This window comes from Hyperoodon ampullatus, assembly GCF_949752795.1.
Source record: "Hyperoodon ampullatus genome assembly, chromosome: 14".
Classification (NCBI taxonomy): domain Eukaryota; kingdom Metazoa; phylum Chordata; class Mammalia; order Artiodactyla; family Ziphiidae; genus Hyperoodon; species Hyperoodon ampullatus.
In genome coordinates this window covers 72,868,243-72,894,812 of record NC_136927.1, presented here as the reverse complement: position 1 = coordinate 72,894,812, position 26,570 = coordinate 72,868,243, and the positions used below count along the sequence as shown (strand labels likewise).

General features: G+C 46.4%; 1 protein-coding gene across 3 annotated transcripts; it reads right to left on the bottom strand.

Moving 5' to 3' along the window:
* Positions 1 to 1,010: 1,010 nt before the first annotated feature.
* TTPAL (alpha tocopherol transfer protein like) lies at positions 1,011 to 8,445 on the bottom strand (the record flags this gene model as incomplete). Of its 3 annotated transcripts, none has more annotated exons than XM_079719328.1 (4): positions 1,011 to 1,289; positions 3,433 to 3,543; positions 4,691 to 4,884; positions 7,935 to 8,445. In XM_079719328.1, the coding sequence occupies 4 exons, from the start codon at positions 8,443 to 8,445 to the stop codon at positions 1,011 to 1,013; spliced, it is 1,095 nt and encodes a 364-aa protein (XP_079575454.1). The 3 variants fall into 3 exon arrangements, with proteins under 3 accessions (XP_079575454.1, XP_079575455.1, XP_079575456.1); XM_079719329.1 differs by having other exon boundaries at positions 4,709 to 4,884; positions 7,935 to 8,379; XM_079719330.1 differs by having other exon boundaries at positions 4,793 to 4,884; positions 7,935 to 8,379.
* Positions 8,446 to 26,570: the final 18,125 nt, after the last annotated feature.

Genomic DNA, 26,570 nt, shown 5'->3' with positions numbered 1-26,570 from the left:
GCTACTCTTCGTTGCAGTGCATGGGCTTCTCATTGCGGTGGCTTCTCTTGTTGCAGAGCACAGGCTCTAGGCGCGTGCGCTTCAGTAGTTGTGGCACGCGGGCTCAGCAGTTGTGGCTCGCAGGGTCTTGAGCACAGGCTCAGTACCTGTGGCGCACGGGCTTAGTTGCTCCGCAGCATGTGGGATCTTCCCGGACCAGGGCTTGAACCCGTGTCCCCTGCATTGGCAGGCGGATTCTTAACCACTGCGCCACCAGGGAAGCCCCCAGAATTCTTTTAGCTACACAGGCCTGGCATCCAGTCTTTTAGGTTGAGTAAAATCACGTACATCTAGGATCATGTATGATTCCATTGAAAACCAGGCCTAAGGCTTTATGGGTTTGGGAAAACTTTAAGTTTCTATTGCAAGATTCAACCCACGAATCCCAGAGGTACGTGAGGTCCCTGGCTCCCGAATTTGATCAGGAGGTGCTACTTCTGTCTGGGTGCTTGCATGATTCAGTGAAGGTGCTTTCCAGACCCAGTGATGGACTAACACTTGAAGTTTCTTGATGAGCACAGAGGTCTGCAGTTAGGGTTCATGTGAAGAACACAAACTCCCATTGTCTCACGTGTGGCCACTTTGCAGCCTCCGTCAAACTGTTTCATAGGTGTGTGCTGACTGGCCAATCAGGTTGTTTTCTCTTAGAACGTGGGATCAAAGTGACTTTGGTCCTGATTTTTCTTGCTTTGAGCTGTGTCAAAACTGGATACGGCTTCAGATGAAGGGCTGCACACTGGGATTCCAAACGTTTGGAATCACTGGGGGAGTTTTCTCCATGTCTTCCACAGGAGTCATTCAAGTAACCAAAGCCTCACCCCGCGGCATACCTCAGAGCCCTACAGGCTTTTCCTCCACGCTGCAGTTCCGTTACAAGGAGCAAGACAATCCATGGCACCTCACATTCTCCTTGGACCTCTCCAAAGAAAGAAGAAAAGGTTTTAAAGATGGTGACATTCCCAGGGGACTGGCTAGTAGCAGGAGTACAGCTGTGATTTCACAGCCCGCATGGAGTCATCACACGGCGCCTCTGAGCTCAGCCCCTCGGGAGGCAAGGCCTGGCCCAGGATGCTGTCGCAGGGAGGGCCAGGTTGGCAGAACTCCCTCACGAAGTCCTCCTCCGAGGCCAGCAGTGCCGCGTTCCAGGCAGTGATGTCCAGCTCTCCGGCCGTGCCCCCGTACTCCCTGGGGAGAATGTTTCTTGGAAGGTTTGAATGGAGAGAGTTCAGGTCAGACCCATGAAGGAAAAACTACAGAGGATGAAAGGGAAGCACACACGTCCTTAGGTTAATCAGTAACTCAGGAGGTGCTCAAACAAATGTCTGTTGAATGAATAAAGGAACAGTTGATGCCAAGTCTACCCAGTTCCTCAAAAAGCTTGAGGTTCCTTAATCCTCTTTTCCTTATACCCCATATCCTGTTGGCTGGTAAGGGGTATAAGGAAATGCATCCGGAATTGTAGCCCTTCCCTGCCACCGTAACGGTACCAGGCCACCATCCCTTCTTACCTGGATTCCTACAACAGCTTCCTCACTCGTCTCTGTGTTCACACCCTTGTCCCACCACAATCTAAGTGCTTTTCAACATGCGTCGGATCAAGTCACTCCTCTAATATGTACAAGCTTCCCGTGCTCCCACGTCACGCAGACTAAAAGCCGGACTCCCTACGATGGCCCACACGACCTGGGCCCTGTTACCCCTCTGCCTCCCACTCCTACCACCTGCCCCTGCTGCTCCCCCAGGCCACTCGCATCTCAGGGTCCCCCAGATCACTGTAAGGTTCGCTCCCTCATTTGCTTTCAAGTCTTTGCTCAAACGCCAGCTTCTCAGTGACACCACTTCCAACTACCCCATTGAATACTACAACCCCTTCCCCGCTTCCAGCACCCGCTGTCCCCGTTCTCTGCTTTATTTTTCTCCATAGCACTTAGCACATCCTTATCCTAGATAGCATATGTAATCCATTGTCTGTGTCTCTTTCTAGAATGAGAGGGATTTTGGGGGCAGAGATTTTGGTCTGTTTTGTTCATCGAGAACATACTTGCACAGAGTAGTTGATCAAAACCTATTTTTGAGTGAATGAACGAACACACGAAGGACCAAGTGAACAAGATTGTGGGCCACCAGTAAGGTCACTTCACAGATGTAAAAGACCTCTTCCAAAGGCTGCTTTGGTAAAAGCAGGTTCCAAACGGGAGCTCCAGGAACCAACATGGGTTCAAACCCAGGTAGGGAGGCCACTAAATCAGAGGTTCTCAAACCTAACCATGTATCAGAATCACCTAAGGAGATTTTAAAAGCATAGATTCCTGGGCTCCACCCCCGAACTGATGAGTTAAAATCTTCAGGGAAAGGGCCTGAGAATCTGGATCTGGATTTTAAGTTCCCTCGCTTACACACTTGAGATTCTCTATATGTTTCCTCTTTGAAAAAGAGAACAAAATTCAAGAATATTTGAGTGACCAGAACCACGTTCCCACGCCTAGGAAAGAAGGAGAAAAACACCACCCACCACATTTCAATCGTGATCCTGGGAAAAGTTAAAAGAGAAGTGGCTCTTCAGGGTCAGAGAGGAAGACTGTCTTTGAAAGTGACATCTATCCTTTCTTAAATAAGAATTAAACTAAAAACTCACAGATCTCATAAACCTTGAATTACTCCACACACTACAAGCAAGACCACAAATTAGGTAAGTGGAAAGGCTTAAATAGCATTTTTAAAGCCCAAGGAGTTGTAGTAAGAAATTGCCGGGCTTCCCTGGTGGTGCAGTGGTTAAGAATCCGCCTGCCAATGCAGGGGACATGGGTTCGAGCCCTGGTCCGGGAAGATCCCACATGGCGTGGAGCAACTAAGCCTGTGTGCCACAACTACTGAGCCCGCATGCCACAACTACTGAAGCCCGTGCTCCGCAACAAGAGAAGCCACCACAATGAGGAGCCCGCGCACAGCAGCGAAGACCCAACGCAGCCAAAAATAAATAAATGAATTTATTTTTTAAAAAAAGAAAGAAATTGCCATGACTCTTTTAACTACCTGCCCAGTGACTACCCTTTGCCATGTCCTCTTACACATAAAACACAATGTTGGTTCACAATGCCCAGGCCAGGATATTAAAAAGTCTAAATGACCACAGAGCAGGGACGTTCCCTTGATAACAATCCTGGTTCTGCTCTCTCCACTGGCAAATATTATATTCTCATTAATTTCATCTCCCCCTCACAGAAAGGAGTGTTCATTTATTTTATCTGTAACCTTGCACTTTCCAAATTAGTAGTCCCAGGGCAGAATAATATGCTAAGTTTACTGTCATCACAATAAATTTATAGATGTCACAAAAAAGGCAGCATTAAAAAAACAATTGAAGTATCTTAAGTCGATAGGATCATCACTTACTCTGTTTGCTATTTTCTCCTTCAGAAATGGTTTTATGATGGCAAAAATGCCTTTAAATATTCGAGGTTCGTTCACTACATGGACTGCTTTTATCCGAATGGGGAAACCATCCTGTGGGGGAAGGGAAGGGGGTGTTAGAACCTGTGGAGCATCTGGAAACTGTCCATTACCACAGCCTGGGAACTTTTTTTTGTCCCCCAGATCATCATACAGGACTAGAAAACCACTGATCCAAATGCATTATCCTTACACCTGAATCTGCAAAGAAGAGTGGAAGCTAAGGAAAGCCAAAGTATTGTCTCAAAGCCAGGATTCACATTTCTGATAATGACCAGAGGTGACATTTAAATGCTTAAATAATCAGCCTGGTGTGCAGTAGTGGCTCAAACACACCACTGAGGAGAATTGTGGTGTTGCAGAGCTCATGGGAGACAGCACCCCACGGGCCGGGTCAGAACAAAGCTCCAACCTGCCAGAGCTGGGAGGCGCAGGCCAGGCTACATCCTGAAGGTCTCGGTTTCCTTTCAACAAGGAAAGATAATTCTTGCCTTGTCTATCTCAGAGGATTCCTTGAAGGACTGAATGGGTTATAAAGACTGTAAGTGTGCTTTGCAGCAACGAGGATATACTGCACAGCAGAGAATTACAGCCATTATTTTGTAATAACTTTTAATGGAGTATAATCTATAAAACTACTGAATCATTATGCTGTACACCTTAAACTAACATAATATTGTAAATCAACTATACTTCAATTTTAAAAAAAGTGCTTTGCATGTGCAAACCATTTCATGCACTACTGGTGTGTAAGGAACTTTATGGTTCCCAGAGACTTGAGTTCTGAAACACAGAACATGAGGTGTGAAAGCATCTGACCAAAACAGCCCAACAGGGCTCCCAATGCCCAGGTCCCACAGAAAGGAGGAGAGGTTCCATCACTTCAGCAGAAACCTTCTCAGTTTCATTTGTTGAGAATTTCTCTGCCTTCCGTACCAAAAAAAAAAAAAAAAAGCAGAAAGCATTTATCTGTTTTTTGGACTCTTGCCCTAAAACTGATCTTGCCCAGAAACTACTGGAGACCCTGATGAGAATGAGTGGTGAACTGGACTTTTACGTTTCTTCCCATAATGCTTTTCTATTGTTCTGACTGTGGAGAGGAGGTGGGGTTTGTGTCTCAGGTGGAATTAGAGGTAAGTGGACAGGGCCCTGGGGAAACCAAACAGCCACAGGACAGGCACACGACACACAGGGGCCATACCTGAAGGATGCCAATCACCTTTTTGGCTATAAAAGGGCCAAAATGAGATGCCTTTGATAAGCTCACTCCTTTGTAGTCTGCAAGAATTACAATTCCATTCACCTGGGTTTCTTCAGACTGAATGAGTTTTTCTAATGTCAGGTATATGGCTCGGATGTTTTCGGTAATTGGATAGTTGCTCGGGATCCATCTGTCTAAGGTCATAAGAGATGGACAATATGTTACAGAAATGAACACAAACAAGTAATCAGACAGGCCATGATTTATCTCCTTCCTAAAACTATTGTTTAAAAATGGAAAAGACAGAATTCTACTGGCATGGCTACTTAGATCCCTAAGTTGTAGCTGATGTTTCTTAACTCCAAACATAGCAGCACATTCTGAAATGGAAATGCAATTAAGTGGTGAAGATGAAATAGTGAGTTCTGAAGTCAGACACATGTGGGGGTTTGAATCTTACTAGTTGTGTGACCTTGGGCAAGTTACCTTCTCACCATGGGCCTACATATTATCCCATACATAGAATAGGATAACAATACTGGCTTCATGGACATCTGCACTTTCTGCCATCACAAGGCCCCTTATCCTCATGAGACCACCCTGGTTTTCCTTGGGGAACTACCCCTTCCCATGCTAGCCATACAGTTTGGGTAAACGGACTTCACTCCTGGGTCCTGAGGTGGGCTTGGCCAATACGGGTATTATAACCTCCTGGCCACAAGCATGTGATCCAAGCCAGGTCAAACAGAACCATGGGGACTCAGTTCTGGGACCTTGGCCCTTTGGAAAGAGAAGATCTCTCTTCTTTCTTGTAGTGGTGAGGCTGGGAGCCTGAGACTCAGGGACCCCATGAGGCAAGAGCTGGTCTGAGAATGAAGCCCAGACTGAGGACAGCAGAGGTGGAGATGGCCTTCCAATGCGGTAGTCTGAGCAAATCCCCCTTTCCAGGCTGGATGCTCCTTTAATGTTCTCCATGTGATTGAGGAGTCTTTCTCTCTTTGGGGAAAAGATGAAAATGACCACTATTGAGTGTTAACCACTATTCTCAAGAAAATCCCACTAACATCTCGGTGTCTCTTTCTTACAAAGGTGAAACTCCACAGGGGGACTTCCCTGGTGGCGCAGTGGTTAAGACTCTGCGCTCCCAGTGCAGGGGGCCCAGGTTCGATCCTTTGTCAGGGAACTAGATCCCACATGCATGCCGCAACTAAGAGTTCACATGCCACAACTAAGACCCAGTGCAACCAAATAAATAAATATTAAAAGAAGAAAAAAACTCCACAGGATTGCCACCAATGGGATTTGTGATATGTGCAAAATTCCTATGAAAAAACCTTTGTCCAAAAATTATGCCAGCTTGTTGTCTGATGTTGCTGCCAATTGAACCTGCCTCTACATAACTGGCTATCATCCTTTTCAATCACATATGTCTCAAAAGAGCTTATAAAAAGGCAAAGCCAATACCTAGTTTAGAATAAAATCTGTATCTGCCTCCTGCTAAAATGTTGAGTCAGTGGGGAGGGATCCAGATCTGCTGCAGTCATGTGGGGAAAAAAAGCCATCACACGAGCAAAGAGTTCAAACCACATAAGCAAAGGGGTGAAACCAGTGTGGTAATATCTGACTGTTTTCGTATATTCGTAGGAGGTGAGCACAGAGGAGGAGCAGAAACTCTCGTTGACTGGTTTCTAGGTTTCTTGGTGCCCTGACATCTCCACCGCATTGCTTATTTTACAATGAACGCCCCTCATTTTGGAAAGCACCTAAAACGGCAGGTAAAGCAGTTAACACTGTGCCTGGTACACAGTAAAGGCTCAAGAGAATGTGGTTTAGTCTACCGAGAGGGTTTGGTAAAGGACTAAAGGAAATGGTAACGTGGGGCCTGCAGGCAGAGGGAGGTGCCCTGCCACTTCCACTCCGCATCAGTTTCAAGAGGCATTTGTATGCGTGAGCAGAAAGGGCAGTCAGCAGGTTCTCATGTTCCCAGCGTGCTTGGGAAGCAGAACACAGCAATCTTACTTTCACTTTTTTTTTTTTTTCAGTTCTGCTCTGATGGAAAATGTTGAGGTTGGGGGCGGAGTGGAGAACTCTCCAGAGTTTACAATGCATTTGGTGTCAGGGAAGAGAAGAGGAGGAAGAATCAGAAGGCCTGAGTTCCAGGACCCCTCGGTCATCGTGTCAATCAAAAAAATGTTCCCACGCATTTCTAAATGCTTTTGGGCAGGGGAAGGTGCCTCCATTGAAAACTACTGTGCCAGAGAAATGTCAGGTGTCCCGATTACCATCATGCAGTGCTGAGATCTGAAAGTGAATCTAAAGTGAATACTTCCAAGGGCTTAACAAAGCAGAGGGAGGGGAGAGAGGACAGAGGAGGCACGTGGTAGGCAGATACCTTTCCAGGCATCTGCCCGGCCCAGACCCTTTCACTGATATCTGTATCTCACATGCTCACTAAGGAGTGAAAGGGTGGGAGCTGGGGGAGGGGGGTGTCCTGGCAGCCCCGCTTGTACGCGATGACCAGGATCGCTTTCTCAGCCCACCAGATTCCCAACCCTAGAAATCTGGAATTTGCATTGAAAGAACTTAGTTGGGTGGCCAGGTAAACCTGGGAGATGAGGAGTGTGCCAAGGGAGCAGAAGCCAGTCCACAGACAGAAGTGTGAAGAAGATGTACAAAGGGCAGCAGAGATGTGGTCCAGAGAGACACACAGACTGACAGACAGTCAGAAGCAGAGACAGGGAGAATGGCGGGCTTAGTTCCTGATGGGGGAATGAACTGGATTCTGGGTCTTGGCTCCTGGGCTGTGTTCCTTCAGATCTCCGGTGCTGTGCTTCCATCTCCTTAGACTAAATCCTCCCTTTTGTCTTAAGCCAGTAGAGCAGGGCTTTGTTCTCTTGCGATCAAAAGAGCCTTGACTGGGACTGCCCTGGTGGCTCAGGGGATAAGACTCCATGCTCCCGATGCAGGGGGCCTGGGTTCGATGCCTGGTCAGGGAACTAGATCCCACATGCATGACGCAAATAAGAGTTTGCATGCCACAACTAAGGAGCCTGCATTGCAACTAAGACCTGGCGCAACCAAATAAATATATATACGTGTGTATCTATCTATCTATCTATATATACAAGAGCCCTGACTAAGGCAAGGAGGGGACAAAAGGGAATAAGAAAGAGAGAGAGGGTGCTGAGCAGACGCATCCCAAGCTGTACCCACGCCCCGCCCCCAGAGACGGTGAGGGTGGTACCTGGACGGAGGCAGAGGATGTGGCAGCCCCTGGGGTCGGTGTGGGGCAGTACAGTGAGGAATCCGGAAGCCAGGACCTCTTTCAAGGCCGAGGGCCGCAGGTTGTTGAAGACTTCGGGCCAGCTTCTCCGGCAGCTGTGGTAGTTGATCAGGAGCTGGAGGGCCCGGTCGTAGTCAAACTTGCGGGCTCGGAGGAAGCGCAGCAGGAAGGCGTCCTCGAGGGAGGTGCTCAGGTTTGGGTACTCCTTGTGCACCATGTCCCGGAGGGCCTGGACATCGCGGAGCCTCCATTCTGGCTTCTCCTGCAGTTCCTCCCTGGCTTTGGCCACCAGGTCCTCGGTCAGCGAGCACACATAGCCAGTGGGTGCGGGGGGCGGCGGCAGCTCACTTTCCGAAAGTGAGGCCGCGGAAGGGCTGGTTCTCAGAGAGTCACTTTCTTCTGACATTAGCTCCCAGGATCCCTGCAAAAACAGAAGCCCTGCGTGATGTGGAGAAAGCCCAGCACCGCTCATTCCAAATCAGAGAGCAGCACGAGGGAGGGGGGCAGAGACGTTTTTTGTCAAGCCAAGAACCTCAGAGCAGTGGTTCTCGACTGGAGGAGTATCTGAACCACGTGCCCAAGCCCAAACCCAGACGGCATGAAGGAAGAATCTCTGCAGAGGCACCCAGGCAGCTAGAGCAGGATGCACACACCCCTCATCAAACACACTGGCCTTGCTCACAGAGGTGCTCAACAGGTGCTCAACCTTACTTGTAATTAAAGAAATGCAAACTAAAACACCTTTGAAATTCAGATTAGCAAAAATGCAAAACAGGTACTCTGATATGCTTGCTGTTGGTGGGAGAATAAATTGACATAGCCTCTTTAGGGTAGTTTGTCAATATCTATAAAGATGTCAAACCACATACCCTTACAAGTATCATAAGATATCACTTGTATGTGGAATCTAAAACAGTGATACAGATGAACTTATTTACAAAACAGAAATAGATTCACAGACAGAAAACAAACTTATGGTTACCAAAGGGGGAAGAGGGGGAGGAGGGATAAATTAGGAATTTGGGATGAACAGATACACGCTACTGTTTATAATATAGATAAACAACAAGGACCTACACAGGGAACTATATTCAGTATCTTATAATACCCTGTTAATGGAAAAGAATCTGAAAAAGAATAGATAAATATGTATAACTGAATCACTTTGCTGTAAACCTGAAACACTGTAAATCAACTATACTTCAGTTAAAAAAACCCAAAAAACAACACATACCCTTTGGCCCAGCATTCCATTTCTAGGACACGTACTTGTATGTGTGTGCAAAATATGCACACCAGGATGATTGTTACAAGTATTGATTATAATGGCAAAAGACTGCAAATACTACCTACATCACCCAGTTGGAGACTGGTTAAACAATATTACCATACGAGTGGAATACTATTCAGTTGTGAAAAGGAATTAGGCAGATCTTTATGAATTGACACGTTAAGGAAAAAGAAAGCAGTTGCAGAAAAGTGTGAAAAAAGACCTGCATTTAAAGGAAACCATAAAACAAGACGAAAAGACAACCCTCAGAATGGGAGAAAGTATTTGTAAATGAAGCAATGGACAAGGGATTAATCTCCAAAATATACAAACAGCTCATGCAGCTCAATATCAAAAGAACAAACAACCCAATCAAAAAACGGGCAGAAGATCTAAATAGACATTTCTCCAAAGATGACATACAGATGGCAAAGAGGCACATGAGAAGATGCTCAACATCACTAATTATTAGAGAAATGCAAATCAAAACTACAATGAAGTATCACCTCATACCAGTCAGAATGGCCATCATCAAAAAATCTACAAAAAACAATAAATGCTGGAGAGGGTGTGGAGAAAAGGGAACCCTCTTGCACTGTTGGTGGGAATGTAAATTGATACAGCCACTATGGAGAACAGTATGCAGGTTCCTTAAAAAACCTAAAAATAGAATTACCATATGACCCAGCAATCCCACTGTTGGGTACATACCCTGAGAAAACCATAATTCAAAAAGACACCTGCACCCCAATGTTCATTGCAGCATTACTTACAATAGCCAGGTCATGGAAGCAATCTAAATGCCCATCGACAAATGAATGGATAAAGGAGATGTGGTAAATATGTACAATGGAATATTACTCAGCCATAAAAAGGAACGAAATTGGGTCGTTTGTAGAGACGTGGATGGACCTAGAGACTGTCATACAGAAAGAAGTCAGAAAGAGAAAATCAAATATCGTTTATTAATGCATATATGTGGAATCTAGAAAAATGGCACAGATGAACCGGTTTGCAAGGCAGAAATAGCGACACAGACATAGAGAACAAACATATGGACACCAAGGGGGGAAAGGGGGGTGGGATGAATTGGAATATTGGGATTGACATATATACACTAATATGCATAAAACAGATAACTAACGAGAACCTGCTGTATAGCACAGGGAACTCTACTCAATGCTCTGTGGTGACCTAAATGGGAAGGAAATCCAAAAAAGAGGGGATATATGTATACATATAGCTGATTCACTTCACTGTACAGCAGAAACTAACACAACATTGTAAAGCAACTATACCCCAATTAAAAAAAACTTGCATTTACATTTTTAAAATATGTGCACATATACTTGCGAATGCACCTAAAATTTCTGGAAGGAAGTACAAGAAAACTGTTGACCATGGTTGCCTCTAGGGAACAGAACTAGACGCTGGACATTTAAGGAGAGAGAGACTCTTTACTGTACTGTTAAATTTTTTACCATATCCACAAGTGACTTAGCATGGCGGCTGTGAAATTGATCAGATCTCCTGTCGGGGTGGAGCATAACTGATGGGTGTCCCCAGCTGCTGTCCCTCCGGATCCACCATCCAGTGGATGCACACTTTCCACAGATTGTCCCTGGCCAATGACTGAGTGAAACGCAGGACTCCTTGAACAGGCAACTTTATCTCAAGGACTCCCTATCAGCCTGGCCGAATCTTTTGTGGAACCACAGTGCAGTCCAAGACTTCCTGCCCAAACCTCCTGCACAGGGACTGGCCTCAAATCGCGATCGGAAGCTCTCTCTGATTTCTCCAGTTCCCCTCCCTTTTATGTGTTGCTGCCATTAAATTTCTTGCACGTCTAATCTCATCCTAGTGTCTGCTTCTTGGAAGATCTGAACTAACACGCCTATTAAAGGGAGAAACAAAACAAACAAAACAAAATAACACAGCTGCCTTAGATATTTCAGGAATAAGGTTGCAGCAGGGCTGCCCAGTTCCAAAGCCCAAGCTCTTGTCCATGGGCTGTCACTGGTCCCCGACTCGGAACTCATCAAGGAAGGCAGGAACCATCTTGGGGTCTCCGCACATAGCAGGTCTCCCCCCAGGCCACGGCAGCCACAGTGACCAGGTCACCCCCTCTAAATCTTAGGTCTGCACACTCTGTTCCTTGTGTTCTAACCTCCAGCCTCACCCAGCTTCTTTCACTTCCTCCCAGAGGTGTTTTTCTTATCCTCTGCACATCCTGTTTCCTCTGACTAGCATGCTCATGACCAATAACAATTCACCCTTCGGTCCCCATTAGATGCTACTTCATTTATTCAACAAATATTGAGCACTTGGTAGGTACCAGGCACTGGGGGCAACTACTAGAAGATAATAAATGCTATGGAGAGAAACAAAAGAGGCAAGGGGTTGCGTGTACCTGGGGATAGGACTTGCAATTTTAAGTAGGGTGATCAGGGAAGTCCTCACCCAAGTGACATGTGTGAGAAGATGAAGGTGAGGGAGCAAGCCATTCTGGGGGAAGAAAAAGTGCAGAGCCTGAGGCAGGACCATGCCTGGCTTTTTCAAGGAACAGGGAGGAGGCCAGTATGGCAAGAGCCAAATGCGCAAGGTGGAGAATATTGGCAGATGAATTTAGAGAGGAACTGGGGACCCAGTTGGTGCTGGGCTTTGCAGGCCAGTAAGAGCATAGTTACTCTGACTTCAGTGGGAGCCAAGGAGGGTTTTGAGTAGACTGACATGATCGGATTTAGATTTCAAAAAGATCACTGGGCTATCTTGAGAATGGACTGTAAGAGGATGAGAACAGAGGCAAAGAGACCATTTAGAGGCTACTGCAATAATCCAGGTGAGGGATGATGGTGCTTAAAGCGGGGAGCCTTCTCTGACTCCGGGCCAGGTTAGGAGCTCCCTCACCCCTGCAGGAGCTCTTCTGCGTAGCACTTCTCTCACTATTGCAACTGTAGGCAATTTGTGCACAACATCCACATCTGTCTTGTTCATCACCTTAAACCCACCCAGCACTTAACAGGGTGTCAGACACATAGTCTGTGCTCCATAAATATTTGTTGAATGGGTTTAATCTGCTTGGCGGAGGTATGCTGAGTGAGGAATAGATCAACAATCATGGTTCACAGGACCCACCCTGGGCTCTGTTTTCCTGGCAGTCACCAACAGATGTCTGTAATCTCAATCGAGTAATTAGCCAGAAGACAGACTGTAGCATCCACAGACTACAGGCCTAGCCTCCAAGTCCCTCTCCAGCCTGTCTCCCACCTTTCCCCCTCTCAATGCACATTAAATGTCAGCCAAAGCAAACTAATGATCCACCATTCTTGGAACACCTCATGCATTTCTGATACCTCTGCCTGGAATTTCCTTGCCTCATTTGTTCTCAACCAGACAACTCATCACCTTCCAGGCCCAGCTTCAATGTCACCTCCTCTATGAAGCCCTCCTTGACTCCCCCAGGGTGACTCTCTCCCGTTTTCCACAGCACTGGGTTTCTACTTCTCTTTCAGAAAATGCAGGCCAGTGTCTTGTGTGTTTACCTGAAACTCCTCCAAGCCAGTTTTACCCATCCATTCATTTATCAAAGAATTACTGATCACCTGTGGCAGGCACTGTGCTTACAGGTGCTGGGCATACAACAACGAACAATATAATTCTTTGCCTTATGAAATTTAACTCATAGTGGAATGATGAAAAGAGATAATATGTACTTGAGCATTTTACCATGTATCAAGTACTGTGATAAGCACTTTACATCCATCTCTTGTTTAATCTTCACAATATTTGGTGAGAGCACTAATACTGTTCCTATTTTACAAAGGGGGAAACTGCCCACAAGAATGTAAATTCCATGGGGGCAGACAACTTGCCTGCCGCGTTCACTGCTATCCCCAGTGCCTGGCCCATGATGGTACTCTGTAAATACTAGCGAATGATGTGAGGTTAAGGGCCCAAGGGTACACACCTAGTGAGGCAGAGCAAGGATGTATCTAGCCCCACACTGAGCTCTACGCTGCACCTAGAGCTTCCTGTTTAATCTCCAGGGCCTTGGCAGTATCAAGCACAGAGCAGGACCCAGTCACAGTCTGGTAAATGAATTGATGGGTGGGCATACAGATGGGTGTAAACACCATTTGTTAGGGTCAAGCCGGGAATCTTCCCCACCCGGAGCCTGTCATTTTTCGAGCATCACCTTCCTTCCCGTCCTACCCCAAGAAGAGGTCAGGAATCACCGTTCCTGAAGCCCCAGAGACCCCACGTCCCGTCGACAGCCTTCCGAGGCCCCCACTTCCGGCTGTCACCCCTTCCCCAGGTGTCCCCATTTCCTGGGGTCTCTCTCTACTCGGATGCCCCACTTCCGGTCGTCCCTCCCTCTCAAGGGTCCCTCTCTCTGACCCCCGGGGCACACCGGCTCGCGGGCACTCACCGGCCCGGCTACGGGGCGGAGCGCGGGTCAATCGGCGGCGGGAGCCTCGTCCGGCAGCGCGCACAGAACCGACCCGCACTCCCCACCCGGCCGGCCCGGCCGCTCGCGCCGGAAGTGACGTACTCAGAGCGTGGGAAGGCGGGGCACCGCCCGCGAGTGCGCATGTGCGACATCTCCTCGAAGTGCCGGCCTTCGGTCCCCACCTGGCGGCCAGGATGGGGCGGTGGGACCTGAGCCTGGGAAGAGGGTGGCTGGGAGGCATAGGGAGCACGACCAGGTTGAGCTGGTAAAGATGAGGAAGCTGAGGCCCAGAGAAGGAAAGGAAGAAACTGCCGTTTTCCGAGAACATATTAACTATGTACCTGGTGTTTTACATCCATCATCTCATTAGATCCTCAAATGGAATCCTACTATTTAATGAAAGGGAAACGCAATCAGTGAAGTATAGAGTTTCAAACCTAGACCTTGGGATTAGCATTCCAGGATTCTCCCCACCAGAGCTGCCACCAGGACTGGCTGCTCCAAAGGGTAAGATTCCAATTCAGTGGACGTCTGTCTGTCTGTCTTTAGCTAAGTGACTTTGAGCAAGTCCCCATTCCTCCTTGGGCCTCAGTTTCCTCATCTGTAACATGATTCTTGCTCTGGAATATTGATTCAATAATTGTTTCCTGCTTTGGGGTTCATGAAGTCCTTTTCAGAAAGTGGTAGTTTGAAAAAGGCTTTACTAGCGCCCGCCTCCAGTCCATTAAAATCCCCAGCACAACCCCTGTCCCGCCCCGCCCATATATTTTGTGCAGCTACAACTTTGAGACGATCTTGAGGCCCCTCTTTCAAGCAGAGTAATACTAATGTCTTGGTAAAGACACCAAACCATTTCTAGAGAGAAATTGTGTGGTCCAGGAGGACTCAACAGCCCAAAGGAGTATCCAGGAGATGACCCTAAACAATCTGTTCCTTTCCCTACCCTTGGGGCAAGAGGAGTTGCAGGGAGATGGGAACTGACATAGGTGGGCCAGAAGAACATGGCAGTTTCTGCCAGATGTTAGATGGGCTGGGGGTGGGGGTGGAGGATCCTGGGTTTCACTCCAGCTCTGCCTCTATCACTTCTAGGATAAAGTACAGAAGACTCAGTTAAATTTGAATTTCATACAAACAACAATTTCTTTTTAAGTATGCAACTTTTTTTTTTTTTTTTTTTTTTTTGCGATAGTGGGCCTCTCACTGTTGTGGCCTCTCCCGTTGCGGAGCACAGGCTCCGGATGTGCAGGTTCAGCGGCCATGGCTCACGGGCCCAGCCGCTCTGCGGCATGTGGGATCTTCCCGGACCGGGGCACGAACCCGTGTCCCCTGCATCGGCAGGCGGACTCTCAACCACTGCACCACCAGGGAAGCCCTGACTGGACATTCTGATTGCTAAATTCATATTGTGTTTGTGACCTAAAGTGACCATAGCACCGTCTGTTTCTAGAGGGTGAGCAGAAAAGTAATGGGGATGGGTTTTCACCTAGTGGTGGGGAAAAGTCTCTCCACTGAATACATTTTAAAAGGGACATTGGAAGGCAAAAATAAAAGTGTGTTTTGATCATGCCACAGGTAAGGTTTGTTCAACATAGTGGTCGCAGCAAGATGGAGAATTATCCATAACAAGCCTGAGAAGTGAATGTTACAGAATGCCCTAGAGTTTGGTTCGTTAGGCAGGCAAGAAGTGTGAGTGCTTCTGGGAACCTCTTGGGTCCTTTATGGGGTCAGCGTGCCCATCCCCCCCAGATGCTTCAGTTGTTGGCTTCTAATGGCCTACTGTTTCTTCTTCTCCTGAGAACTGTGTCAGTGGTCACCTCACCCACAGAGTAACTCACAACCAATGACCAGCTGGTACCGAGGGACAGGAACGAAAGACCAGCCCCCTCGCAAGACTTCACCTGAGACCACATCCTTGCTCCCTTCCCTCCCTATCCGCTTCCCTCCCTCCCTTACAGGTTCCTTCCTTAATAAACCACAAGTACCCAACCCTGCCTCAGGCTCCACTTCCAGGGAACCTGCCTGAAGACAGCGGGAGCCTCAGGACATGCCTTTTTTTGCCTCGCTGCGGCATGCAGGATCTTAGTTCCCCAACCAGGGATCAACCCATGCCCCCAGAAGTGGAAGCATGGAATCTTAACCACTGGACCACCAGGGAAGTCCAGGGCATGCTTTTGTGATAGGGCCATCTTACTAGTTCTGAGCCAGGTCCTCCATTAGCAAGACTTCTGGACCCCAGATTGGACTGACCTAGGTTCAAAACCCAGCACAATCACTTAACTGCTGTGTGACCTTGGCCAATGTCTGGTTACTACACCTTAGTTTTCCTCATCTGTAAAATGGAAAAAAACAACCACCACCTCACACAGCTTTATAAGGATCAAACATACACAAGCACCAAGCATAGTGCCTGGCACCATCAATGTCTCTATTATTATTCCTCCAGGCTAGCAGCACTGACCCCATGCAAAGGAGGCAGCCTTTACCATCTAGTTGAGGATGCTGTGTCCTGGGATAAGTCACCAGACCATGGGATGGCTGGGGTTCAGTTATAATAAAATAGCCACCTTTAATGAAGCACTTACTGTGTCCTAGTCTCCATATGTCCTAGTTCACTGTATCTTCCCTACCTTTCAAAGCTGACATGATTATCTCCATTTTATACATGAGAAAACAGAGGCTCAGGAAGTCTAAGAAACTGTTTATGGGGTCCACAGATTAAAAATAAAAACTAGTGCATCTAGAATGGCTAAAATTGAAAAGACTAACTGTAGCAACTAGAACTCTCATACACTCTGGTGGAAATGCAAGATAGTACAACTACTTTGTTGTACTATCTTGCACTAATTTGGAAAATAGTTTGCAGCAGTTTCTTAAAAAGTTAAACATACACTTATATGACCCAGCAATCATACTCCTAGGTATTTACCCAAGAGTAATGAAAATATTTGTGTACTCAAAGACATGTACCTGAATGTTCTTAGCAGCTTCTTTTATAGTAGCCCAAAATACTGGGGAAAAAATGTCCATCCACAGGGGAATGAGATAAACAAACTGTGATATATGTATTACTATATATAGATATAGATATAGATATATCTCACAGAATATATATGTATATATATAATTTAGCAATAAAAAAAGAACAAACTATTGTTATGTGAGCAATATGGATGAATCTCAAAATAGAATGAAAAAAGCCAGACAAAAAAGTACGAATTGTATGATGTCATTTCTAGAAAATTCCAGAAAATTTAAAGTAATCTATAGTGAAAGAAAGTAATCTATGGTGACCATGGTTGCCTGTGAATGGGGATGCGATGAGGAGGGGATGGCTTATAAAGGGGCCTTAGGAGAAAATTTTGGGGTGATGGAAACATTCATCATCTTGATTGTGGTGGATGAGTCCATGGGTATGTACAGATATCAAAATTCATCAAATTTTACAATTTAAATAGGTGTCATTTATTGTATATCAATTATACTTCAATAATGCTGTTTAAAAAAAAAATCTAGAGAGTGACACAATTAGGACTTGTGTGTCTGATGTGAAATCACTTGAGCTGATAAGCCAGTAAAAGTCCTCCTTTCTGGGCTGGAGACATAGAACCAGTCCAAATGGTACCACCTCCAGGAAGCCTTCCTGTCCCATCTAAGAACTGTGGCCTTTTGGAAACCACATCCCCTGTGGCCTCAGCCCACACTGCCCTCTTACCTGCCTTCAGGATTTGTCAGGGGCTCTTTTCTCCACGTGGGAACCTTCCCTTGTGTCCTCCCCCATATCAGCCTCCTGGTTGAGAGCCCTGTGCCAGAATCAGATGGACGGGGGTTTGAATCCCAGCTCAGCCATTTACACCCACTGTCTGACCTTGGATAGTTCCTTACCTCTTTGACCTTCAGCTTCCTCATCTGAATAATAATAGAAGCTACTTCAAGATTGCCTCAAGGATCAAATGAGAGATAGTTCATGTTAAACAATTATCGTAGGGCCTGGTGTGTAATAAAGCACTCAATAAATGTTAACTATTATTGATCTTCACCTGGGCAGTGGCTGCTGACTGTTTAAGTTTCTCAGGCTTTGAATCAAGTACTTACCGCCTCAGCTATATTTATCGACATGGAAAGATGCCGGAAGCATACTCTTGAGAGGAAAAAAGCAGGCTATACAACAATATATGCCTCACAGGTCATTTTAAAGATTAAAGGGAAAAAATGGACATACATCTCTTAGCACAGTGCCTGCACACGTGAAGGGCCTACTGAAAGCTAGCTGTGATTATTATTATTATTTAACATCTTTATTGGAGTATAATTGCTTTACAATGTTGTGTTAATTTCTGGGCTTTCCTGGTGGCGCAGTGGTTAAGAATCCTCCTGCCAATGCAGGGGACACTGGTTCGAGTTCTGGTCTGGGAAGATCCCACATGCCGCAGAGCGACTAAGCCCGTGTGCCACAACTCCTGAGCCTGCGCTCTAGAGCCCACGAGCCACAACTACTGAACCCCACGTGCCTAGAGCCCGTGCTCCACAACAAGAGAAGCCACCGTGATGAGAAGCCCGTGCACCACAACAAAGAGTAGCCCTCACTCGTAACTAGAGAAAGCCCGTGCACAGCAACAAAGACCCAAAGCAAAAAAAAAAAAAAAGTTGTGTTAGTTTCTGCTGTATAACAAAGTGAATCAGCTATATGTATACACATATGCCCATATCCCCTCCGTCTCGCTCCTGTAGTTATTAATGTGAAAGCATTTCTGTAGCTTGTCCAGTGCTACTTTCAAATATTATCACGTGAGTTCCTGTAAAACAAGATGATGTTTGTCATTGCGCTTTGACAATGAGTCAGAGACAAGCCTGTGCATTCCCTTCTGCCCTCCTGATGCAGTTCAGGGGGCTATCGTGGGCAGAGCTGGAGTTGGACTTGGGACACGTTGGTCTCCTGTGGATTCTGGTACTTCCTTATGTGGTCCTGGAGCAAAAGAAAAGCAAAGCATTGCCCTTTGGAATTGAGACTCCAAGCTTGGATAAAGGTTGTTCTGTGCAGGAACTGAGGTGCTATGACAACGTATAGACACTTGAGGGCGCTCCAACCAATCTACAAAAGAGAAAATTACAGAAGGGGGTGATAATAATGCAGCTGTCAAACAGTAGCTTCTGTTTACTGAGTTCTTACTACGAGCTCTTAAAATGTGCTAAGAGACTCACAAACTTTATCTCATTTTATCCTTCCAAGCACCCTATCAGTTAGATACTATTACCAAAGATTTTAAAGTTAGGGTGTATTGCTCTTTAGAATTTAAAAAATATTTTTATGGAGTCACAATTCACAACTTTTATAAACTGCACAAACACTAAGTGTACAGCTTGATAAATTGTTGAAAGCGTACACACATAGGTGACCCACACACACATCAAGATATAAAACTTTTCTAACACCCTTTCCATTCACCCCCACTCTCACCCAAGGCAACCGCTATCCTGACTTCTATCACCATTTATTCATTTTCCTTGTTTTTGAACGTCGTGTAAATCAAATCATACATATGCAATGTTTTGAGTTGCCAGGTCTAACACCTAAAAATCCAGGACATCAGTTAAATTTGAATTTCCTGTGGGACATATTTATGCTAAAAAAATTCTTTATCTAAAATTCAAATTTAACTGAACATCCTATATTTTATCAGGCTACTCTAGTAGTCTTTTGTGCCTGGTTCCTTTTAACATAGTTGTGAGATTCACCCACGTTGTTTGGTTATTGGTAACTTACTCTTTTTCATTGCTGTGTAGTATTCAATTCCATGACTATATCGCGATATATTTATTCTTTGTACCGTTGAGGGGAAGGGAGGGTTACTCTTAGAAAGGCAGCCTAGATAGTGCTAAGCAGTGCACTCTGGCATCAGGTGCCTGAGGGACTTGAATCCTAGCTCCACCTCTTCCTACTTGTGAGACCTTAGCCAAGTGACTTAATCTCCCTGTGCTTCAGCTGGTCTGACTTTAATGTGGGCTAATAATAGTACCTTGAAGGTTGTTGTAAGGTTTAAAGGAGATATTACATATATGTCTCTTAGAATAGGGCTCGGTACAGAGTCAGCACCTGATGAATGTTGCCAGTGTCATGGTACCCATTAGACCTAGGACAAAATTGAAGTTCAGAGGCATTAAGAGACTTGCTGAAAGTCACATATCTGGTAAGTCATGGAGCCCTTTTGTCATCAATATTGGCTAAATTAAAGTCATTCACTCAACATTTTTTTTTTGAGCACCTGCTATGCACCGGGCACTGTTTAAGGCCTTGAAGTGACACAACGAGCAAAACAACCAATGCCCCTGCCATTATAAAATATACATTCTCTGGGTGCTCACGTTGCTGTTTCCCTGCTATGCGCTTTACCTGGGCTTCTCATTAGTTACTTGAAATAATGTCTGAAAGGTACTTAGCATGGAGCCCCACAGGCATTACTGTTCCAGAAACAACAGCTATTAGCCAGATAGTAGCAATCTCTATGGCAACAGTGTGTGATGGGCTCAGCAGCCCCATTTTACAGATGAGAAAACTGATGTTTGGGGAGGCTATGGGACTGGCTTGAGGTGACACAGCTAGTACTGGCAGAACAAGAATTCAACATCATGTCCACCTGACTCCAAAACCCTCCTCGGTTCTCAATGCTTGTTTTTCTGTCTTGAGCTCTGCGCTGGAGTGCAGATGTTAGAGGTTCAAGTCCCAGCTTTATGACTCCAGGCAAGTTATTTGCTGTCTGTGAGCCCTAGTTTCCACACCTCTACACAGGATTGCCTTGGGGATCTACAGAAAGCTCTTGGGGCAGGTACAGGCAGAGAACAAACACGCTGGGGGAGATCTAGCGTCAGGAGGGGGCTTTTGAATGTGTAAGCTGCTCAACCCTTAAATCAAAAACCTTCCTTACAGGGAATTCCCTGGCAGTCCAGTGGTTAGGACTCTGTGCTTCCACTGCAGAGGGCACGGGTTTGACCCCTGGTCGGGGAACTAAGATCCACATGCCACGTGGTGCAGCCAATAAATAAATAAACTTCTGATTACTGTAAAAAAACAAAAACAAAAACCAAAAACCTTCCTTACATAAATGAGCTTAAACACATGGAAAGATGCCTAGAATATCTTATTGAGTATATTTAAAAATCCGGTTTGAAAACCACAAGCCGGTGTAACTCCTATGTATGGAGGATTCACTGAACAATCACTTAGGTAGCAGCACTTATTCTGTGTGGGTTCTGTCCTAGGTGCTCTGGAAGTAGTTTCTTCCTTTAGCGCTCCTAACAGCCCTGTGTGGCAGGTGCTGTCTTAGACAGTTGTGCAGGTGGAGAAACTGAGGCAGGGGAGAGTTAACACTCTCAAGGCTGCCTGGGTAGCTTGGAGCTGCCACCCAGACCATGACACTTTGGCCTTTGAAACCTTAGCTCTGCTAACTCTGCTACTGGTGGTTTTTTCTCTGGGTAGTAAAACTTCAGTGTTTTGAACTTTCTTCTTTGTGCTTCTCTGCATTATTTGAGCTTTTATGCTATGTAGATTTTGTTTTTTATGAAACAAAACAATACACTAGGGTTCTAAAGTGGGTTTTTGATGTCTTTAAGAATTAGCTGTGAATGCTTGTAGGGACAAGCCACTCCCAGTCTTTTTTGTGATGGGGAGACTGCAGTCCTTGGAGTTGGGGACTCACAGCCCAGCCCTGATGTCCCCCCACTCCAGGGCACTCTGTGACCCTGGGCAAGTCACGATGTCTAGTCACCACGTTCCTCCGACAAGGCTTGTAGCACAGAGTAGGGACACAGATTAAGTGTCCCCTGCTACAGGAGGAGCCGGTCACTGTACCCTCTGGATCTCCTTCCACCTCCCAAATCCGCTCCCTGCCTTCCCCCAGGGCCCCGAGAATTAGTGAATGAACCACGTCACTATAAAGTGCTAATAGTTTATAGGTTTTTTAAAACGCAAGTGGCAAGAGACACAAGCCACAGCCAGATGGATGACTAACGGGGGCCCATGGGCTGGGGGGCGCGGCCATCCAAGAACCCCAGAAATGACTGCCCAGGCTGGTAGGGGAAGGGCTCAAGCCTCACCCCAGGAAGGGGTTGTTGGGAGTTTTCTGCCCGTGACCCCACTCATGACCCCAACTCCTATCACCCCAGCCTCAGAAAGGCTGGGCCCACAGAGCCATAAATTCCTGCTATCATTAGACAGTATCTCTACAGCTCAGGCTGTTTGCCAGGAGCCCTACAATTATTTTTATCACTTACGAGTCCTATAATTATTTTTTATCACTTTTTTCTCACAGCAGACTTGCAAGCAGGGCTAGTTTTGCTCTCTTTCGGTTTGGAGTTGGGGGAAACACAGCCCCCGGAGGGTGTCAGGGAATTTCCTGGCTTTGCCCAAAACTCTAGAGTGGGTCAGGGTTTGAACTCACCCACTCAGGGGCTGAGCTGGGGCTTTGTGTGAGGCCAGAAGTTTGGGAGAATTGGGAGGTGGAAACTGGGACCCATCGGGAGCCAGGGAAAGGCTTCAGGCTTGGCTACTTCTTGGCTGTGTGACCAGGGCAAGTCACTCAACTTCCCTGTGCCTCAGTTTCTTCATCAGTCAAATGAGGAAATAATAAAAATACCCAACTCCTAAGTTAGTACATTTAAGTGCTCAAACACTGTGAGATTCTATTTGATCTTGAGTTGGGACCTAGATTTTAAATTGAGACCCTGGCTTCCTGGTTGACTTGGGCAAGTCCCGTGCCCTCTCGGAGCCTCAGATTCCTCGTCTGTAAAATGGACATTATCTTGCTTGCCTCACACCTTGGCTCTCGCATCTCCAGTCCTATCAGCCTGGCCTTCCTCAGGTCCTCAAACAGCCAACCGTTCCCTCTGCTTGGAACTGAGCCCAACCCTCCCAGCCCCAGCTTTGCTTGGGTAACTCTCCATTATCATCCCAGACATCCTTCCTTCCCTCCCTCCCTTCTTTTCTTTACTTATTCAATAAATATTTATTGAGCACCTACTATGTGCCAGGACTGTGCTAAGTGGTAGAGAAGACAGGCAAAGTCCCTGTCTTCATGAAGGGAAGATAGACAATAAACTAAAAAGAGAATCAAACCAAACCAAGGCAATGACAAACTATATTAAACACTTCATAAAGGAGGATTAGAGCACCGTAAGAGGAAGTAACTGGGAAAGGTCACTTTCCAGAGAGGCCTCTCCAAGGAGACACTTCCGTTTAAATTAATAATCTATTTGAATATGCACATGGTACAAAATTCAAGCAGTACACAACGTCACCCAGCCCAAAGCGCTTCTCCCTGCCATCTTCCCATCCCCAGTTTTGCAGTCCTCCCCCAGAGAGGCCCCTGTGTTGGCAGTTTCTTGAGAGTGGGTGACATTTGTGGTGACATCTGAAATGCAAGAATCAGCAGCCAATTGAAGAGATGAGAGAAGGGGAGTCCAGGCAGAGGGAAGGGCAAGAGCAAAGGCCCTGAGCTGGACCAGCGTTACTGGAGAGAGGAGAGCAGAGGCGATCAATGTGGAATTCGGATGTTACTCTCTGTGGCCCGGGTATAACTTTTTTTTTTTTTTGCTGTACGCGGGCCTCTCACTGTTGTGGCCCCTCCCGTTGCGGAGCACAGGCTCCGGACGCGCAGGCTCAGCGGCCATGGCTCACGGGCCCAGCTGCTCCGCGGCATGTGGGATCTTCCCGGACCGGGGCACGAACCCGTTTCCCCTGCATCGGCAGGCGGACTCTCAACCACTGCGCCACCAGGGAAGCCCCCGGGTATAACTTTTGAGTTGAGGTAGGGTAGGAGTGGCCATCTTCTGACTTGTATTTTATAAAAACACTCCGGGGAGAATTGATTTAGAGGCCTGAGAGGGGCAGGGAGTTCAGTGAGGTGGCGACTATGGAGTCGGGATGGTAAGGATCAGTACCAGGTTGGAGGAGCGGCGTCGGTGAGGTCAGGGGGGGGGGCGTCGATTTGGGTTGCTTGGGAAGTGGGCGGAGACCAGCGAGGGTCCCAGCCATAGGCTCTGATGATACTTTGCCACCGTTAGTAGTCTGGTCTTTGTGATTATTGGATTAATTTGCAACCTTGTAACCTGGCACGGAGTGGGCGCTTGGGATGTGTTTGCTGAAGAGATGACTAACGGATAAAAAGGCCCTTTGTAAATGGAAACACGCCCTTTGAGAAATGGCTGCAGCCTTCCCTCTCCCCCCCACCCCCGCCCAACTCCTTGCATGGGCACTCTCCTCCCACCATCCCTGCCCATGAATCACCCCCATAGCCATCCTGCCCTTTGGAGACTTCTGATAGGCAGAATTTTAGAACCTCACCCTTAAAGTTCTCGTATTTTCTTAGCCGTGAAACCCTTTTCCCATGAAAGCCTGATATAAAAGGTATAGAAAGTTATTTTATAATTTCAAGCACCCAAGAACTTGGGTAAAAGAAATGAACAAAACAGACAGGATTCTCAACATAGATATTAGCACACAAAATGATCAATGAGAAAAACGAGGCTGTTTTATTAAATGACACAATGTTAAATCAGGGCATTCCTGACAAATGTGTCCTTTTCATTTATCCAACAAAGAGCCATCAGATGCTTCTTGCAGGAAAACCAGCCTCCGGAGCCAATTATTCCAACATTTGATTTCGTTTGTATCCAAACACAGTCCTGCTTCATCCAGAGAAATATTTCCAAAGAGTAAAACTCTGTGTGTATGTATGTTTCAAATTTTTTATATAATTAAAAATATACAACATACATTTTAAAAAATGCACCAAGCCTAAGTGGACAGCTCAGTAATCATCACAAAGAGCACACCACCATGTCCCTGGCACCCAGAAGAAGACAGGGACCCCGGGCAGTCCCTAGAAGCCTTCCTTGTGCCTCTTCCAGTCACACCCCTCTCAAGAGTAACCATGGGGCTTCCCTGGTGGCGTAGTGGTTGAGAGTCCGCCTGCCGATGCAGGGGACACGGGTTCGTGCCCCGGTCCAGGAAGATCCCACATGCCGCGGAGTGGCTGGGTCCGTGAGCCATGGCCGCTGAGCCTGCGCGTCCAGAGCCTGTGCTCCGCAACAGGAGAGGCCACAACAGTGAGACGCCCGTGTACCGCAAAAAAAAAAAAAAAAAAAAAAAGAGTAACCATGATCTTGCCTCCTAACACCCTAGATTATTTTGGTCTGTGGTTGAACTTTATAGACATGGAATATAGTCTGTATTTGTTTGTGTCTGGCTTACTTCTGTGAGATTCATCCATATTTTTTATAGCTAGAGTTGATTCATTCTCTTTGCCATATAGCGTTCCATTGTATGAATATATCACAATTTTAAATAGTGATTTTTTAAAAGCAGCTCACTGGGGGGTTAGCAGGCAGGGACTGGGTTTGACTCACAGAGAGGTTTTGTTTCACACACGTAGTATTTTGTTTTGTTTTGTTTTCACTGAATTGGTTGCTGTTAAACAGCTGGCTTCTCTTGGAAGATCTGCCATTGCTGGGCCCCTGGTCTCAGGTGCCTGGAGCTGAGTGCTGGCTGCCCCTGCTCAGCAATGCGTTCCATTCCCATTTTGCCACTGTTGCCACCACCCCCTGTTGCACAGGCCCACCTCACTCACCAATATCGCCCACTTGGCCCTGTTAACTTTTTTTTTTTTTTTCCCCCGGTACGCGGGCCTCTCACTGTTGTGGCCTCTCCCGTTGAGGAGCACAGGCTCCGGACGCGCAGGCTCAGCGGCCATGGCTCACGGCCCCAGCTCCGTGGCATGTGGGATCTTCCCGGACCGGGGCACGAACCCGCATCCCCTGCATCGGCAGGCAGACTCTCAACCACTGCGCCACCAGGGAAGCCCCAACATTTTTTTTTTTTACTAGTTACACATGGCCTTTATTTATTTTTTAAATTTATTTGGTTGAAGTATAGTTGGTTTACAATGTTGTGTTAATTTCTACTATACAGCAAAGTGATTTAGATATATATATATATATATACATATATATGTATATATATTCTTTTTCATATTCTTTTCCATTATGGTTTATCACAAGATACTGAATATAGTTCCCTGTGCTATACAGTAGAACCTAGTTGTTTGGCCCTATAAACATTTGCATCTTCCACTCCAGCTTTAATTCAGCAGAGGTGGCCCCAAAATGCTTTATTCTGTGATCTACACCACAACAGATAGATCTGGCAGCTCAAGTTAGAATATAAGTTGTCTCCACTGGTTTAGATTTTCGAGTGCATATTTGAATGCTCAAAAAATTTATTATTGGGACTTCCCTGGCAGTCCAGTGGTTAAGACTCTGTGTTTCCATTGCAGGGGGCGTGGGTTCGATCCCTGGTCCGGGAGCTAAGATTCCGCATGCCACGCAGCATGGCCCTCCGCCCCGCAAAAAAAGTTATTATCATTATTACTGTATATTCAACATAATGTTAGCTATTTATTGTTTTTTAAATTTTGTGGGCAGGCTGATCATCTGACCTGCTAGGGTGACCAATCATCTCAGTTTGCCCAAAACTGAGGGGGTTTTTAGGACATGGGACTTTCACTGCTAAAACTGGAAAAGTCCTGGGCAAAATGGGATGAGCTGGTCACCCTCGGTTTGCCTGAGAGTGATCCTCACTGTCAGTAACTTAACACACTGGGCTGCTTACTTTTATTAAATTATAGATTTGATTTTGAAAGCAGTATTTGAATCACATGTTGTGGAACCCCTAAAAGTATCCTTTATGATATAGTTTCTGCAAAGCACTAATCTTGCCTACATTTTGCCCATTTTGTAGATGGGGAAACTGAGGCCCAGGGATGCAAAGCAGCCCCTGTTCATGGCAGAGCTGTTCCCCAGCCCCCACTTTTATGCTTCTCCTCCATCA